This window comes from Pararge aegeria, chromosome 27 (assembly GCF_905163445.1).
Source record: "Pararge aegeria chromosome 27, ilParAegt1.1, whole genome shotgun sequence".
Taxonomy (NCBI): domain Eukaryota; kingdom Metazoa; phylum Arthropoda; class Insecta; order Lepidoptera; family Nymphalidae; genus Pararge; species Pararge aegeria.
In genome coordinates, this window is record NC_053206.1 from 1,301,487 (window position 1) to 1,320,413 (window position 18,927).

General features: G+C 41.6%; 3 protein-coding genes across 6 annotated transcripts in view; 2 read left to right on the forward strand and 1 right to left on the reverse strand.

Annotated features, from left to right (window-relative positions):
• Window positions 1-681: 681 nt before the first annotated feature.
• LOC120635671 lies at window positions 682-3,018 on the reverse strand. 2 transcript variants are annotated; one of them, XM_039906757.1, is made up of 2 exons: window positions 2,889-3,018; window positions 682-2,799 (listed from the first exon to the last, which is right to left on the reverse strand). In XM_039906757.1, exon 2 carries the CDS (start codon window positions 2,740-2,742, stop codon window positions 874-876), a length of 1,869 nt encoding a protein of 622 aa, XP_039762691.1. In that variant the 5' UTR covers window positions 2,743-2,799; window positions 2,889-3,018; the 3' UTR covers window positions 682-873. The 2 variants fall into 2 exon arrangements, with proteins under 2 accessions (XP_039762691.1, XP_039762692.1); XM_039906758.1 differs by having other exon boundaries at window positions 682-2,818.
• A 3,154-nt stretch (window positions 3,019-6,172) lies between these two features.
• Window positions 6,173-18,927, forward strand: part of LOC120635666 (lysosomal alpha-mannosidase-like) — a 35,328-nt gene continuing 22,573 nt past the window's right edge. For all 3 annotated transcript variants that reach the window (XM_039906754.1, XM_039906753.1, XM_039906751.1), the window contains exons 1-4: window positions 6,173-6,274; window positions 15,517-15,618; window positions 16,788-16,890; window positions 17,323-17,404. In XM_039906754.1, the coding sequence (XP_039762688.1) occupies window positions 15,520-15,618; window positions 16,788-16,890; window positions 17,323-17,404 (284 nt within the window). In that variant the 5' untranslated portion in view covers window positions 6,173-6,274; window positions 15,517-15,519. The remainder of the gene's footprint in view (window positions 6,275-15,516; window positions 15,619-16,787; window positions 16,891-17,322; window positions 17,405-18,927) is intronic.
• Window positions 10,728-12,683, forward strand: LOC120635523. Its single transcript, XM_039906542.1, has 2 exons — window positions 10,728-11,723; window positions 11,799-12,683. Exons 1-2 carry the CDS (start codon window positions 10,728-10,730, stop codon window positions 12,681-12,683), a joined length of 1,881 nt encoding a protein of 626 aa, XP_039762476.1.

The following is an 18,927-nucleotide window of genomic DNA, read 5'->3' on the forward strand; positions in this document are numbered from 1 at the left end:
AAAAGGATTATCACAAAAATAGTGAAGGGTAAATTAATAAATCACATTTAAAAATTATTTCTAATATTCACGAGCATGCAAATCCAGCGTGGTTTCTAATTGCAAGTACAGAACGCATCTTGTTTTTGACACCTGTCATATGCAGATACATAACAGACAAACTGTCTACACCTGTTATGACAGTTTCTTTGTTATGGCTACGTCTGCCCTGTCTCCCGGTCCTATCACAGTTATTAAAATGCGTAGAGATCTTTGCAATATTTTTTTAGAAAATATTAAATCTGACCCGATAAAGATGACCTATGTATTGATTGCTGATGAACTAGTTTGCTGTTACTCTTGAGCTCGCTTAAATAAAGAATTTTAGGAAGAATACTATAACTAAACAGTTTGGTGCAGAAAGTTGTTATGATCATAATAAAAAGGTGTAGCCATGGTGAAAATCCAAATTAACAAAAGACATCTGCCAGATATACAGAATATCTGCAAAATTTACTCAAATTATGATATACTAGTTGTTTTCTGGTAATTTTCTTTTATCCTTGCACAGACTGCAATCCATTGATATCAATCTGTTCAGTAGTTAACATGTAAAAAGGTTCCAAAAAATCACATAACACATAAACACATATCCCAAATGTACGAGAACTAGAATGAAAAATCATCTATTATTAAGTAATATTCAAGTTCTGCTGGAATTAAGAAAATAGCAAAATCTACATGTTCTACCTCAAATGTTGATTTTAAATTTAAAATTAATTTTGTGCGTTATCTATGACCTACATACCTGGCCTTAATCCTAAGTATATCATGGCTACATCCTTGCAATGACATAAACACAACCTTTGAATTATGAAAGCTGATTGTACCGCACTAACCTATGATTTCAGCTAGTTTCTCCTTTCTCTCAATATGCTGAGGCTCGCAACAGTGTGTCATAAGCACAGACTCTCCGACAATCAAATTCTCAAAGCATAATGTACATGCATATAATGCATCACCAAAGCAGACAATTTTATTGTCATCTCTGTACATTTTCATTGGATTTAACACTGTACTAGGCTGTATCTCTTTTCCTGCTGCAACACATTTCTTGATATACACAGTTTTATATAGAAAATGAATTTTCTCACAGTGCGACAAACTTAGAATATGTCTCAATAAACCATTTTCTTCCATTTGAATATCTTTGCAAGGCGGACAGTGAAATGTTAGAGTATTCCTCGATTCAAACTCCAGGTCAGGTTCGCATTTTAATTGTATGCTGTGGACTTGAACGTAGAATGAAATTCGTTCAATTGCAGCTTTTTGTAGCAGTGTCCCATACAAACTAGTATCTTGGAAGCTATTATAGCTCACAATTTGATCTAGGGACTCAGAATAGGCGGTTAATTCCGATAAATCGAGTGAAAAGTTACCTATAGATGATGTTATGGACATTGATTGGTCATTAACAGTTGATGTTGCTGCTGAATCAGTATCAGAGGAAGTATTATGGCACTTACACATACATTTAGATGTATCCGACTCTTCTGAAGAACTTATATCAATGGTAGTATCATGTGTTTGATCATCCAGATTAAATAAATTTAACATGGCTTCTCTCAAATCTGGGAAATCAAAATGTTTGATTTTCTTCTTACGACTTATATTTGCATGTTTAGGCACATATCGTTGGCATTTTTTGACAGGTCGAGTGCGAATTTTAGAATCAGTATCTGAATTTTCGGAGTTTTGCAAATTCGAACGTACAAACTCATCTATAAACCGCTTCATAGACAACAAATGCTTTTTTACTTTATATTTCGTTTTGCTATCCTCCTTTTCAAGAATAATATTCCAGGAATCTGATAAACTATTTTTGTTGGTGGTTTTATTGACATCCATCATTTCTTTTAGCATTTTAGGTATGTCATCTATATTATCCGGTATTGATGAGATGTGGGACCTAGAATTGAAGACTTTAGATACTTCAATGTGAAATTGGAATTCACTGAGCAGCTTTTTCATAAAACACTCTAACTTTTCTAGTTTTGTTCGGTAGTTGTCGAGTAACCTGACTCTCTCTTCTTCATTCCTATCCACTTCTATGTCTGCAAATGATTCAATGCTAACTGATGGAACTATTTGTTTATCATCACTAGATTGGCTGTCTGAAACCTTACGACACATCTTTATGGAAGACTTATTAGTAGGCATTGATATATCTGAATCTGAGTGTTCCGAGAGTGACTCTATATCAAAATCTTCCTCAAACGGTGACGACGATTGATCATCGGACAAAGCATCAATTAAATTAAAGGATTTATTGAAGTCCAATCCTCGGAATCTCTCGCTGAAGACATCGGAGCTCTTGCATTCTAAATGTACATGCTTTGGAGTGTTTTCAACATTGCTGTCACAATTTAATGTATTCATCGATTGACTTGCTTTTTTTACATCCAATTTCAGTTTTTTACACAGACGCTTTTTGCGAATTGGCGTTGCGACTTTTAAATTTAACAAATCCGTGTCTGAGAAAGAGCTTTTTTTTTCGGCCAAATTTTTCACTGTTTCGGGAAGGTTTAGGCTAGTACACTGTCGAGACGTTGAATCTGCTTCTGTCGACTCGTAATTTACATTGAAAGGTTCTTCTACTACATATGTGTGCCGACGTATTTTCACATTCGGTTCGGGTTCCTCAGCGTCCGATTTTTTAAAATAAGTTATATTTGAAAACATTTTCCTCAGTGAAAACGCCATTATTAGCCACTTTAAAGTTTCTCAAGTAGATTGTTTAGCATCGATATTGCGAACACACTGCGAAACAAAAAAATAACTAGCATTAAAAGTTATGGTTCACGAAACAAAGGGTTTTGGAAACATGGAGGTAAATTATAGAAAAATACCTTATTACTCTGTACCGTTGAATCGAAGACGACATCGGCTGCTAGCATTTCATTTTGACGTGTTCTCATTCTAAAATTATTAACAAATTACCGTCAATTTCATAACATTTACATTTCAACATTTTTTAAATGTTTGACAATTTTTAACAAAACATTGAAAATCATATGTACGTTTAATCGAACAAAATGAAATAGTCTCCTAAGTTTAACAATGGCGACACGAATGCCAGTAAAATCAATACAATACGAAATCAGAAGGATAGTCTTCTTTATTTAGTAGTATTATAAAGCATGTTTACTAATGTTGCCAGTCTACAAAACGGAGATTCCACTATAATATTATTTATTCCGTTAAAATCAAGTTTAAAAAAAAATTAGATGTAGACTTTTAGACTAAATCCATGGCCATGTTAGACTAAATCCATGACCATATTGAGACCGCGGGTGGAGTGCGAATTCGTTTTCTGTTTTACCCAGTCCCAACGTCACCCCAAGTTAATCTCAAAGGTGTCCTCCCAGATTTAGGGCTTAACCAAGACCTGAGCTTCCTCTCTCGTCCCATCCTCCAATGAATTGAGCGATCTATTGGTTAACTAATTCAGAATCAGAAAATATTACTGTACTTCAACTGCCTCGTTGGTTTAATGTACGTTCATAAAAACATTTCTAAATTTAAGAAAAAATGTGACTGCAATAATTTAAACATTAGAAGTAAGGATAAACTTACAGTGCAATATACTAGGTTACATGAAATTAATAATTCGTTTAAAGGAAATTGCATGCCGATCATATTACAGCGCGATGATAACTGTATACATTGTAACCTACTTGTTAAGAGAAGGGTTTTGTCTTTTACAAAGATTTTGTTAGTTTATTTTCTGTAATTTCTTTTTCTTTTCTAAAGGGTGAGGTTGATGTAGCGACCGTGTCGTGAAATGCGTAGCGTTTTCCTTACATTTATGCATCCTTCAATATTATTTCGTGATTTTGTTACACATTGTATATGTCATTCATACAATCCCAAGAGCCACGGTTTTATATGTATTTAAAATTCTCTTTCTTACAACAACCAAAAAGGAAACTACCTTCAAATGTCTCTCTCTTTGATTTTCAACACCCATTTCTCTACTTTATGGGTAATTTTTCTAAATAAAGATTGACTATGTAATCTTCTAACTACCTCTTCCAGAGATTAGATGGGAAAAACAGACAAACATTTTAAAGTTGCTTCTTTGTTAATTTTTATATTCTACTAGCGTACCCAGCTTCGCGGGGCTAGATTTTGTTTTATTTTATTTAAACAATAAACTTACATCGTTAAATTTTTAATTTTAGTCTCATAATATATTAAATCATTTATTTGTCTCCGTATTCATTCTCTTCTATTCTCTTCTCGAGTGGGTGAAGATCATTATCTACACCCATGTACACCCAACAATAGAATATCATCATAGTAAATAAAAGCTGTATTTGACAGTTCAAAAATAGGAGTGCTCTGATTTTTCTATCTTTTTGATTGATCTTCACAGGATTACTCGCCAGGTCAATCCGGAGATTCCCTGAAAGTTTCATTGAAATTGGTCGAGCCGTTTCAGAGCCTATACGGAACATACCCACACACTTTCTCTTTTATATATATAGATTTGTAGATATATATAGATAGAAACAAGAATAATACAAGAATTACAACTTAACATATATTTATAAATATCATAAAATGCTGTACCATTTGTACCAAGGTTAGCTAGCTACCATCTTAGATTGCATCACCACAATTGCAGTCAAAGGCTTACTAGTAGTGAAAACAAAAAAAATTAAAAAACTCCATTAATCACTTTTAAGTTGTACTTTTTATTTCATTCAATACATTCGCACAGGGTTTTTTGAAAGCTGTTCTGTGAGTATCAATTATGCATTCAATCTCTGATAAATTTGTTTTATAATCTTTATGAGACTGCAGAAAATTAAGTAAGAAGCGACCATAATTCTTATCTGTCAAACAACTTTCTGATATTTCAGTTAACTTTGATAAAATATAATTTTGAAGTTCACAGTTTTTTTGACTATTCTTATAAATATGATGGAATGAAGCTAAGTGATAAATAAAAACTTCTTTTGGTATGTCAAGTTTGCTTAGAGTAACCAGTAAATTGGTTTGTTCATTAACATTTAATGTAGCTACAAAATCATATAACATTGTGCTTGGTAACTCAATATCTTTTATAAAAATAACGAGTAAATGTTTAAAAAGACTAGAATGGCACTTCCCCTTAACTAGTAGATCCAAAGACAATCGAGTGGGTTCCCTTTTCATAAATGCTGGGAAAAAAATTGTGTAAAACTTCTCTATGAACGTTGAATTAATATTTTTCGTTTCGTAAATATGTTTACACAGTTTTTCTATAGAAACAAGAGGTAATTCTTTAGCTAAGAGTAGATATAAATCGGTATTTTCTAAACAATTTTCAACGATGTAGTCGAAATGTGCGATAGGTTCCAAGTCCAAAATTTCCCGCCATTTAAAATCCTTTTCCTGTGCAGCTGTAACATTCACTTTTTCCTCATTAACCACCTTGTCTATATTCCAACTTGTTATATCTGTATTTCCATTAATTATATTATTAGGATTATGAACTGTGTTTGTATCCGAAACCTCATCGTTTTTAATCGCTGGTTTGCTTCCAAACTTTTGTAACCATTTGTTATCGCTATTTTGACAATTATTTGCTGTCTCTATACACCGTGTAAGCAAAGTATGAGATGACTCTGAAAATTGCCACAAAGACATTATTTATACACCTGAATTCAAAGGCTAGAAAAAGAAAAATCTTTATGAAAATTTGTAAAATTGTTTGTAAACAAATAAAATGAATCAGCCAGCCATGTCCAACGTTAATTTGACTTCGCTAAATTTGTCTATGATCTTTTTTTTTTTTTAATATACTGAATTTACAGCTCAGGGCTCTAACTAAGCCATACTCTCTACATATTTGTAAAATAGTGCTAAAATATGCGCAAGCTGAATGTTAGTAAGCGCTGCTTCCAGGGGCACATATATCATGCAATTACTGAAGTTTACGTATGTATTCGTTTTAGTTACAGTAAAACATAAGTAAAACATAATCTATAGACAGTAAACAACCCAAAGAAAATAAATTATAGTCTTTACTGCTGTCAATGTCATATATGATTGATCAATTTGTATTGTCAAATGTTACTGCCACTGTCATTTGTCAATTGACAAAAATAAACCATTGTCAATATTTGTCTAAATCAATCTTAAATTAAGGGAGCCGGGAGGAGAGGAAAGACGTGTGCTATTGTAGTTATAATAAAATAAATCGAATTTTTGCTCGTTTTCTAGATGTAGTGTGAATTATAAACTGGTGAGTTATAATTTTTAAATATAGAACAGTTATTTCCTAATTTGTGTTAGTTTGTAATAGGTTTGTTTGTTATGAACCGGAAAAATATAATTACAATAATTAATAGGTACATATGTTTCCGTTATTGTTTGATTGTTACGGCTATTATTTAAGTCTGGCAGTATACCTATATAGCTTCTTTTGTATTGAAAACTCGCTTTTTTTTAATGAAAATGTTTGAAAGCTTACTACCAATTTATTTTCAAACATTTTAATTAAAAAAAAATTAATATTATTACTTATTCAAAATATAGCTCTGTTTTCTGTTTATTTAATTCTCTTTAAGCGGTTTGTTTTATTTATTTTTATTAGACTAAAAAACTCGTTTGATTTTTTTTCGTTTTAACACCCTTTTGCGCGTAAGTGTCACGTTCTGGTCAAAATCGGCTTAGTAATATTCTGCGTAATAGTATACAACACTATAGTAACATTTAAAGCTTACGTAAGCTTACGTCATAATTATGGAGGGTAGAGGTAGTCATAATGAAGTACGAGTATAAAAAAAAACAACTAAATCGATTCCCGAAATCTCTGAAGTAGACCAGTTTTCTCACCGCGCCACTAATAAGCTTTGCTGAAGGTGGCTGAAAATATAATCAATACAGAAATATTTAAGGTTTTAATAAATCGAAATATGCAAAAAAAAAACCACTATCGAAATCGAGCCAGTATTTTTGAAAAAATTGTTACTGTCATACACACACACAAATAACCTTTTTGGCCTTTTGCCCTTTTGCCCTAATATGTACCAGGATCTTATACTTGCTAGGAGGTCGGCCGTACGGAGTTACGCGGACACGGCCGAGATTTTTTATTATGTCAAGCGGTTCTCTTAGAATTTATTTAATAGGGTCTTAGAATTTATGCGCTCCGTGTTCTAGTATTTACATCGTAGACTTCCTTGGGTTTCTTTACGTACCTTTACTTTTTTATTCCACTTCAAGTTAGACCTTGACTGCTATCTCACTGGTGAGTGATGATGCAGTCTAAGATGGTAGCGGGTTAACCTATGGTAGGGCAGTTTTAAACCAATATGCTAATCGCTTTGAGACATCCCAACCCTCTGATAGTTGCGGCTTCTTTTAACTCACCCAAACTTAGCGCCACTCACAACAAGAGGAGTCCTAGACATATCCTTCACGACCCTGATGATCAGATTACTACAGACAATGCTCCATAACACACACTGAAGACGAGGTCCCCGACTTCTGGCGTCATCCGGACGTGGGCAGCCTCGAAAGCGTTCGGTCTAATCACCGTCCGAATTACCGTTCAAAATTCATATAAATTCAGAATTCAAAATTAATTTATTTCAGGTACTCACCTACCTACTTTATAAGCACTTTTGAAACGTCAAGTATGTCTGTTTGTAGTGACTCTACCATCAAAATTTACAATCATTTTTCTATCTTGCGAGAGATGAGAGCGAAGCTGGCTTTCAATTCTACCCTTTCGTTAAGAAATTCATCAAATGTATAGTAACCTCGCTGTATTAGTTGTGTTTTTACACATTTTTTAAATGTATGCATTGGTAGGTCCAGAATTGCCATAGGAATCATGTTGTAAAAGCGTATACTCAACCCCCACAAAGGTAGTGTTTTATAAAGTTAGGTTCGGTTATAGGCCAGAGTTTTGTTTTCGTCGCGGCATTATCTGTTTTTATAAATTCCAATAATTAAACTTATCTCACTGTTAGTAGGTTCGTTAACACAATAAGTTAATTCTTATTTACATTGTAATAACAAATGGTGATTATTTAGTTGGTACGAGTAGTTGTGTAAATATAATTTATTGAGTGGTCGGTTTATTTGTCACTTAAATACCACTAAGTACTTATTGCAGAGCTAGCGAGACAAACATTATATCCCCCGATTATGTCCCCTGAGGGGGGGATAGGGGGGTCCCCCTGACAGGGGATATAATGACCGTGTCCACCTGCTAAAGCACGGGAAGATGGAATAGAGGAAGTTAACCCCCGTTTATTATAATAATAATACAGTGAGATAAGTTTAATTATTGGAATTTATAAAAACAGATAATGACGAAAACAGAACTCTGGCCTATAACCGAACCTAACTTTATAAAACACTACCTTTGGTTTGGTATACGCTTTTACAACATGATTCCTAAGGCAATTCTGGACCTACCAATGCATACATTTAAAAAATGTGTAAAAACACAACTAATACAGCGAGGTTACTATACATTTGATGAATTTCTTAACGACAGGGTAGAATTGAAAGCCAGCTCTCATCTCTCGCAAGATAGAAAAATGATTGTAAATTTTGATGGTAGAGTCACTACAAACAGACATACTTGACGTTTCAAAAGTGCTTATAAAGTAGGTAGGTGAGTACCTGAAATAAATTAATTTTGAATTCTGAATTTATATGAATTTTGAACGGTAATTCGGACGTGATTAGACCGAACGCTTTCGAGGCTGCCCACGTCCGGATGACACCAGAAGTCGGGGACCTCGTCTTCAGTGTGTGTTATGGAGCATTGTCTGTAGTAATCTGATCATCAGGGTCGTGAAGGATATGTCTAGGACTCCTCTTGTTGAGAGTGGCGCTAAGTTTGGGTGAGTTAAAAGAAGCCGCAACTATCAGAGGGTTGGGATGTCTATACTTATAATAAAACTGTAACTGGAAGATTTTCTATATATGTATATAAAAGGAAGTTGTGTTTATAACCATTTATAACTCAAGAACGGCTGGACCAATTTTTATGATATTTGAATTTTCGGATTTCCGTTAGTCCGGAATAAGAAAATAAGTATTAAAATATAACATTCATAAAAAAAACGCGGTACGAAGTTCGCCGGGACAGCTAGTTTAATATATTTTGAAAATTTTGACATGGGGATGCTTTATAATCGATATGGAGTCCAAAACAGATTTTCATTTAATTATTGTCTACCTGTCTGTATGTCTGGGCGTCACGTAAAATCTACTGAACAGATTTAAATAAAATTTAGTATAGTGGTAGCTGACATTCCGGGTCAACATATAGGATACTTTTTATCCCGATAAACAATAAGTTTCCTACGGGAAATGGCATGAAGTTTTTTATCAATTTTACTTCATAACTCTGTTAAATTTGAAGTCTATCAAACATGTATTGTGTAATTTCAATGAAGATCTTATAAATATTGTCGGAGATAAAGGACGTAACTCTTCACAAATAACAGCAAGTGGCAATCGTTGTCCCATATGGACAACGATTTAATCATGAGTCCATCCTACCAATATTATAAATGCAAAAGTTTGTGAGGATGGATGTATGGATAAATTTATGTATGTATGAATCCACTAAAATACTTACATAAAAAAAAAAAAAAAAAAAAAAACACCCGGCTAAGTTTGTTGTGGGCTTCTTCTTAGACCAGGACGCGTTTGGAACCCTCGTAGCTTTAGTTTTAAGTTTACGAATGTGGTTATCGCCATCATCTCACTACCGTGTGGTTCTTATGTACGCATCAAAAGTGCCACCTGTGGGCCTACTTGAATAAAGATATTTTTGACTTTGACTTTGACTTTGACTTACAACTTACTACTCAGTATACCACGTAAAATAATTGTAGGTACATAGTTAGCTACGATGATTGTCGTGTTAGCATCAGATCTATTCTAGCTACTTGATCGACTCATAGCGGACGAAGTCGCGAGGGTCCGCTACTAATAAAAAAACTTAGACGATACACACACCGCCATCTAGCCTTATAGTAAGCGTAGCTTGTGTTATGGGTACTAAGATGACTGTAGAATATTTTTATGAATTATACAGATTAACACTCAGACACTGAAAAACATTCATGTTCATCAAACCAACACTCTGTGGACTCAAAGAGCAGGGTCGCTGCCCACTGCGCCAATCGGCTGTCAAATTATGTTAGCTGTTACTGTTAACCGCATTTTATTACGGTTTTTTACAAATCCCGTGGTAGCCGTTAGCTTTTCTGGTATAAGTTAATCCTATGTTACTCTCCGTCCTTCCGACTAACTCTATTCCAAAAATCAGGTCGATTGGTTTTTGAGTTAGGACGCGTAGGATGCCTTTTCAGGGCTAATAGTAATAGTAGTGGTTGTTGTTATTTTCGTTTTTGTTATTGTTGTTGTTGTTGGTGTTATTGTTATTTATGGTTGTTATTGCTTGTTTTTGAACGGTCGTGCATCCAAACGGCTCTGGTACGTTGCCGGTGCCGTGCTGGGTTCCACCCCTTGGGGGGGATCGTTTAAGGGCCACTTGCTAATTGTTGGTTTTTCGTTTTTCGTTGTTTTTCTTTTCTTTGCGTTGTTTTTCTTTGTTATTGTTACCTACTTTTAAGTGTTAACAGAGGTTGTTGGCGGGCACTTTACTGTGCGGTCCCTGATCGTCCGCCCGCCTGGCTTTCCAGACGGGTGGACCATCGGAGATGACGGACGACTTGGGCTCATCCGGAATGGATGGTGCCCCTGGTCCTGAATCGCGCCCGCGTCGCAGGGCAGTCGCAGTGAGGGGAGGAGCTTCTGCTCGGACCCCCATTGTGGCGAGATACTCGCGCCGTGAGGACTCCGCCTCGTCAAGCTCCCGCAACTCATCGGTCTCAAGGAGTACGACCCCGATTCCTAGGGGGAACTATGGGTTAGGGAGCGCGACGGCTGAGCTTAGGGCGGCAGAGGAGGAGACGAGGGAGAGCGGATTGAGTCGGTTCCTCCGGGACCGCGTGGTGGGGCGGGCGGCCCATACTACGGTCTTAGACCCAGAGGAGGGGATGGCGAGCGAGGAGTCTTGCCGAGAGGACCCCACCAAGCTCGGCACACAGGAGCTGCGGGCTTGGGCGGGAAGGAGCACGGCGTCCATCATACAGCTGGCTACCAAGTCCAGCCACCTGAAAGGGACGTACGTAAAGAAGTTCAAGGAGGCGGCCTCGGAACTCCAGGCCATAGTGGAAGCCCTCACCACGCGGAACGAGGCCGAGGAAACCCGCCGTCTGCAGGCGGATAACAACCGCCTCCGCTCTGAACTGGAGATAATCAGGGCGGAGCAGAAGGCGTATCGGCGGGACTTCACCGAAATGAAGACCGCGATGGCCAAGGAGGCAGCGAGGGAGGCCTCGAAGATGGCAGCTGAGGGAGCTTCGGCAAAGGAAGCGGCAACAGGTGCGCCACCTGCTTCGGCCCTGCAGGCGGACGTCCTGGAGGAGTTAAAAGCCTCCATAGTGGCCGCAGTTGGGAGGATGTTGGACGCCCGTTTTGCAGGGATTGAGAAGCGCCTTCTACCTGAAAGGGTCGTCCGCCCACCGCTGTCCTCAGACAGAAGGGGCCCGGTTCCTCCCCGTACGGCTGGAGCTCCACAGGCAGTTCGGGGCCTCTCGGGCGGCCTCGGAGCGAGCCCGGCCGCAGCGTCGCCTGGGGCACCCCCGGCGACGGCGGGCCCCAGCTGAGCAGCGCCGCAGGAAGAAACCTGGTCGGAGGTGGTGACCCGATAAAACAGGGCCAAAAAGACTCCCACCAGCAATCTCCCGACGGCAACACCGAAGAACCCTTCCGCGGCGGCTGCTAAGCCCAAGCCAAAGCCCAACCTGGCCCCGCCCAAGACTGCAGCCGTAGTAATTACCCTGGCTCCAGAGGCGGCCAGGAAAGGCGTGACCTACGCTCAGGTCTTGGAGCAGGCGGAGAGAAGGGTAAATCTGGAGGAGCTCGGCATTGGCGCGGGGATGCGGATTCGCCGCTCTGCCACCGGGGGCAGGCTACTGGAGTTGCCTAAAGAGCAAACTCAGGACCAGGCTGAGGTGCTCGCGGAACGTCTCCGAATAGCATTGGAGGGAGTGGCGGAGGTCGTCCGCCCTACGAAAACGGTGACACTCCGTGTTACCGGGTTGGACGATTCTGCCACGGCCGTTAAGGTTGCGGAGGCGGTGGCTCGGGCAGGGGGCTGCTCGCTCACCGCGGTTAAGGCAACTCAGGTGCAGACGGGCCCCTTGGGAACTGGCTGGTCCACTGTTTACTGCTCAGTGGACGCGGCCAAAAAGGTTTGCGATGCCGGACGCCTGCTGGTGGGCTGGAGCTCAGCAGGAGTCCAGGCACTGGAGCACCGCCCTCTGCGCTTCTTCAGGTGCATGGGTATGGGACACACGGCGTCTTTGTGCCCCTCCAAAACCGACTGGAGCAAGATGTGCTACCGGTGTGGAGAGGAGGGCCACAGGCACGTAGGATGCGAGAGGCCCCTGCGCTGCGCCGTCTGCGCGGACGCATCTCAGCCGTCAGGGCACATCATGGGGGGGAAGAGCTGCCACCCCCCTCAAGGGAAAGCCCGAGTTGTCCCCTCTCAGAGCGACCGAAGTGGCCCAGCGCAAAACGAAGACACTGATATGCCGTCAAATGAATAGACGGCATATAAGTGTACTCCAGGCGAACTTAAACCACTCTGCGGGGGCTCAGGAAGGCTCCGTCGGCGTACAGACCGATAGTCTTGCTCAACGAGGTCGGGAAGGTCTTCGAGAAGATCCTTGCAGACCGACTCGTTGGGCATCTGGAAACTGTCGGTCCAGGGCTCTCGGCGGAGCAGTACGGCTTTAGGGCGGGTCGCTCGACCATTGACGTCCTAGAGTCGTTGAAGGCCCTGACGGATGAGGCAGTTGCCGGGGGAGACGTCATTCTCGCCGTCTCCTTGGACGTCACGAATGCCTTCAACAGCCTCCCATTTAAGACTATTCTAGAGGCACTTCGGTACCATGAAGTGCCTCCGTATCTCAGGAGGCTGTTGGAGTCATACCTCCAGGATAGGTGGGTATCTTGGACGGGGAGTGACGGGCAACGAGACCGGCGGAGGGTGCTCAACGGGGTCCCGCAGGGATCGGTTCTCGGGCCGGTGTTGTGGAACACCGGCTTCGATTGGCTCCTCTGCGGGCCCCCATGCTGCCTGGGACGAGGGTGTTATGTTATGCGGATGACACCCTGGTAACGGCACGCGGGAGCACCTTCGCGGAGGCGTCCTGCCTGGCCACGGTCAGCACGTCCCTCGTGGCAAGGAGGGTCCAGGCCTGGGGTCTGAGGGTTTCGGTCCCTAAGACCGAGGCCCTCCTCTTCCATGGCCCACGCAGAGGTCCACCACGAGGTGCCCACATCACCGTCCAGGGTGTTCAGGTGGAAATAAAGGCCCAGATGAAGTATCTGGGCCTCACCCTGGACGGACGGTGGAGTTTTAAAGGGCACTTCGAGCTGCTTGCGCCCAGACTCGTCGGAGCGGCAGCCGCTCTAGGGAGGCTTTTGCCCAACATCGGGAGGCCGGACTCGGCCTGCAGACGCCTGTATGCGGGTATCGTCAGGAGTATGGCGCTGTACGGGGCTCCAATATGGGTGCACGCACTGTCTCCGCAGAACATTACGCTTCTGCGGCGACCACAACGCGTAATCGCGGTGCGTGCAATACGGGGCTACCGCACGGTGTCTTGGACGGCATCCACACTCCTCGCTGGCGACCCGCCGTGGGACCTGCAGGCTGAGGTGCTTGCACAGGTGCACCGCTACCGGTCAAGCGTGAGGACTCGAGGGGAAAGACCAGGACTCGAGGAGATTGGGAGACTCCGTACCCTCGGAAGGGAGGTCCTGGTCCAGAGATGGAGAGAAGACCTCGAGTCCCCGGTGGCGGGCATCTGGACGTTGGAGGGCGTCCGGCCCCACCTGGACCGGTGGCTGAAGCGGCGCCATGGCGCGCTGACATATCGTCTCGTGCAGGTGCTTACCGGACACGGCTGCTTCGGTAAGTACTTGCACGGGATCGCGAGGAGGGAGGCCTCGCCGATCTGCCATGAGTGTGGCGCGCCTGAAGAGACGGCGCTCCACACCTTGGCATTATGCGCGTCATGGGCGCCGCAAAGACACGCGATGGTGTCACTCCTGGACGGTGACCTCTCGCTGCCGAGTGTTATCAATCTGATGCTCGGCAGTGAAGAGGGATGGTCTACTGTCGCCTCCTTCTGCGAAGCCGTAATGGGCTTGAAGGAGGCCTCGGAGAGGGAGAGAGAGCAGGCGGCTGATGCTCTTCCCCTCCGAAGAAGGAGAATAGGTGGCAGGAGGCGCAGATATGCGCACCTTATGCCACCTCCGTAGACACCATTGCGTGCCTCCGGCGAGTAGCGTCAAAGTTGTATGCGACCGCGATCCTTTGACGCTCCAACTTGGGCGCGGGCACGCATTTCCCAGCGAAAAAAAAAAAAAAAAAAGGGCGCGTAGGATCGGTGTCACGGGGTTCGACCCCAATTCTTAGGGGGAACTCGCGTAGGGAGCGCGATGGCAGAACTTACGGCGGCGGAGGAGGAGACGAAGGAGACCGTCTTGAGTCGGTTTCTCCAGGACCGCGTGGTGGCAGTCCGAACTACGGTCTTGGACTCAGAGGATAGGATGGCGAGCGAGGAATCTTGCCGAGAAGATCCCATCAAGCTCGGCACGCAAGAGGTTGCGCGGGAATGCGCACGGCGTCCTTTATTCAGTTGGCTACCAAGTCCAGCCATCTGAAAGGGACGTACATTAAGAAGTTCAAGTCCTGCGGTGGTCCTCTCCCAGAACTGGGGATTGTGTTCGGTGCCTTAGGCGGAACGGAATGGACAGAGTTCTGGAGGAGCAGCTGCGGGAGGCTTATCGCCAGGCCAAGATGGCCCTTCAGCTGGTGAGGAGCGGACCCTTGAGAGACTGCTGGAGGGCCTGAGTAGAGACACCTGGGGTCGCCCTTATCGCGTTGCGAGAAGGAAGCTCCGTATCTAGGGGCCTCCGGCAACCCAGACCCTTCAGCCGGAGTTCTTGCGGCGTGCCGTCGAGGGGCTCTTCCCGTACTCCCAGAGAGTAGATGTCCTACCTCGTGCCTGAGGCCGGAAGGGGTTCCGCCCCGCTGCTCGATAGCGGTTCTGTCCCGCTGATTACCGGGGAGGAGATGGGCATAGCATTTGGCCGCTTCCGGCCCGAAAAGACGGCACCTGGACCAGACGGTTTTTCCGCAAAGTAACGCCTGCAATCCAATGTACTAAAGACCTATAAACTCTAATCGGTTTCTCCACGACATCGTACCGGAAGCTAAATCGCTTGGCGACATTTCTTTGTCTTGCCCCCGCCGGATCGAAACTAGGTGATCCCGTTTAAAATACCACAGCGTTTAGCAATGCGCCAGCGAGGTCGTCAAAAAAAATCTATAGGTTTAGTCTCACAAAAAATTTTTTTTTTTTTCAGATAATGTTTTCCTGTATTCTGCTGTCTATAGTCGGAATTGCATCAGCTACACCACTCGTTGACGAAATATATCCGAGGAGAGGAGAAAAATGTGGCTATGAGGTAGGTATTCCTTCTTATTACATAGCTTGTCCGGGGAGGTGATAATCTGGTAATTTAACAGATCATACCAGGTCCCATAGTACCTCTTAGCTATTCATTATATCCTGGTACTTCTTAATCGACCACAATGATCTGGTATTTCTTTATATTTACCAGTTCATTCCGGTACTCCTGCAAACATATTGTTTTTCTTTTATTCATGTACAAGTTAGCCCTTGACTGCAATCTCACCTAGTGGTAAGTGATGATGCAATCTAAGATGGTAGCGGGCTAACCTGTTAGGGAGTTTGGTAGTCATACCCCTAATCGGCTTCTACGCGACATCGCACCGGAACACTTAATGGCTTAGCGGCACGTCTTTGTCAGTGTAACTAGCCATGGCCAAACCACCAGACCAGACCCGAGAAAATTCAGAAATTATAAATTCCCAAATTTCCCTTGCCGGGAATCGATCCCGGGACCCCTTGCTTACATTCACAGCGCTCACCTTTGCGCCAAGAAGGTCGTCAAAAGGTTGTAGTAGAAGAAGAGCTTTTCGTGACAGAGGTCGTCAGGGGGAGTGATAATCTGGTAATTTTTCAGATCATATAGAATACCTCTTAGCCATTCATTATGCCCCCCCCCTAGATCCATGGCTGATGAATGAATGAATAAACTTTTATGGTACACCAAAGAAAAAAAAATGTTACATAGACATGTAAATATGTTTGTTTGCAATTATTTGTCACTGTGTTTATTATCGGGTAGAAAGGTCACGCAACCGCTATCAGTTGACGATAACTTCATTATTTACGGAAGCTTTCCAATTATTGTGTTTTAGTTTTCATTACATTATTCTAGAACGGCATTACATTTACTAGGTTTTTTTTAAATACTGCGGGTTGCATTGTTATTATCTTAAAATATATATTTCTTGTGTGCGTGTGTATGTCACTGAACTCCTAGACCGGCTGGACCGATTTGAATGATTTTTTTGGTATTACTTTGGGTGGCACCCTGGATGGTTTAGATTCACAAATTAGCCCGACAGATGGCGCTGGGGTCCGCTAGTAATATATATGATTTTTTGAAAATAATATACACTGTATAAAGCGATTTTCAGAAAATAATCAACCTATATAAAATTATTTTCAGAAAAACAACCAATCTGTATAATATATTTTTAACAGAGTTGCACACAAGCAGAGCCAGGTTTGTTGAACGTGCACATTGTCCCTCACACACACGACGACGTTGGTTGGCTGAAGACTGTCGACCAGTATTATTATGGAAGTAAGTATGTCACTACCTTTATCTTCTGCTTCTGACACAGAACAGCAAAAAAGGTTGTCTTTGACAAATTGTTAATCAAATAGCTACTCTAACGGTTCGGTTTATGTTTGAAATCGGCTTGCAACCGTTTTTGCTTAGCGTTATTATTACCTAGACAACAAAAGTGTGTGCCAAATTAAATCTAAACACCATGACAAACGGCTTATAATACACTGACTATGCGTGACCCTGCTTGCACCATTTATAATCTGGCTGTTGCTTGCCAATTGGGCAGCGAATTATAGTCCATATCCATACAGATTCTCCTGCTTTTCGCGGAGTATAGCAAATTAAGCTTAATTTTTCATTATATATCGTTTATTTCCGTAAACTAACGCCTGCTTCTATCCAATGTATGGGATCTTAAAAGCTAATTTTGTTATTGTATTACAGGTCGTAACAACATTCAAAAAGCTGGCGTCCAGTACATTTTGGATTCAGTCGTCCAGGAATTATGGCAGGATCCAAAGAGGAGGTAACACTTCTTTTACTCCTTAAAAATAGTTCAACGGGTAAATACCACGGTAATATTATAGGATATTATACTAGCGTACCCAGCCCGCTTCGGCTAGATTTTGCGTTATTTTATTTAAACAATAAACTTACATCATTAAATTTTTAATTTAAGTCTCATAATATATGGTATAACCTTTATCTACTTATATTAAAAATATTAATTTCACGCATCCATACTAAAACCCCGTTGTTCTTGGTTAATTAATGCCTTGAATTGTTCCTTGGGTATAAATACTTTACAGTTTTTGTTTAAGACTTATTATCTATTTAAACCTTTAAAATATCTGCCAAATAGTAAATAATATATTAAATCATTTATTTCTCTCCGTATTCATTTTCTTCTATTCTCTTCTCGAGCGGATGAAGATCATTATCTACACCCATGTACACCCAACAATAGAATATCATCATAGTAAATAAAAGCTGTATTTGACAGTTCAAAAATAGGAGTGCTCCGATCGTCACCAAACTTTACTCGCCAGGTCAATCCGAAGATTCCCTGAAAGTTTCATTGAAAATGGTCCAGCCGTTTCGGAGCCTATACGGAACATACCCACACACTTTCTCTATTATATATATAGAAGATAGAGAGATAGATATATATGTCGATATTTCGACCCAGTTGCATGGATTGTGGTCACGACGGGACTGCGTAGGTCAAGTTGGATGTCACGGGCAGAATCTGACTACCCGCTTTCGTCTTCTCTTTGTGTTTCACGAACCGTTCGACAAACTACACTGACAAACTTCACTTTTAAATTGAGAAGCAATACGCTGCGCTAAGAAGCTATGGAAGTTACACTTTCTTGGCTTGCAAGACTTTACCACTTGATTCCACACACTCGCTAATTTTAAACCGTCATCACGTTTAAAGTTTTTGTGCTTCCGAATAGATATAGATTTTAAAATAGAAATAGAGATCGATATCGAAATCGATTATAGTAATCGATATTAATATTGATATAAATATCGATATCGTAATCGATTTTTCCGGGATCGATGTTGATATCGAATATCAATGTCGATGTGGATGTCGGTAAACGGAGTGTCGGACGCCCCCCAACTAGATGGAGCGACGACGACTTTCGAAAAGTGGCAGGCATCGACTGGATGAGGAATGCCGAATATAGGAAAAGTTCAGTCCAGCTTCTATCGATTACGGAATTGCAATATCGATATCGTAATCGATGGCAAAATCGATATTGTAATCGATTTTAAAATCGTAATCGATATTGATATCGATATCGAATTTAATATCGATTTTGATATTGATTATGGAATCGATTATAGAAATAAATAAAGATGACGATTAGAATATTGATGTAGTTCTAGTTCAAATATGTATCTATTTGAACCTACTATAAGAAATCATGCACCTATTCTATTAACCTATTAACCTAAACCTAAGCAATAAATAAATTAAAGACAAACTGAAATCCGGGCTTTAATATAGTTATAGCTCTGACGCAATGCGAGAAAACT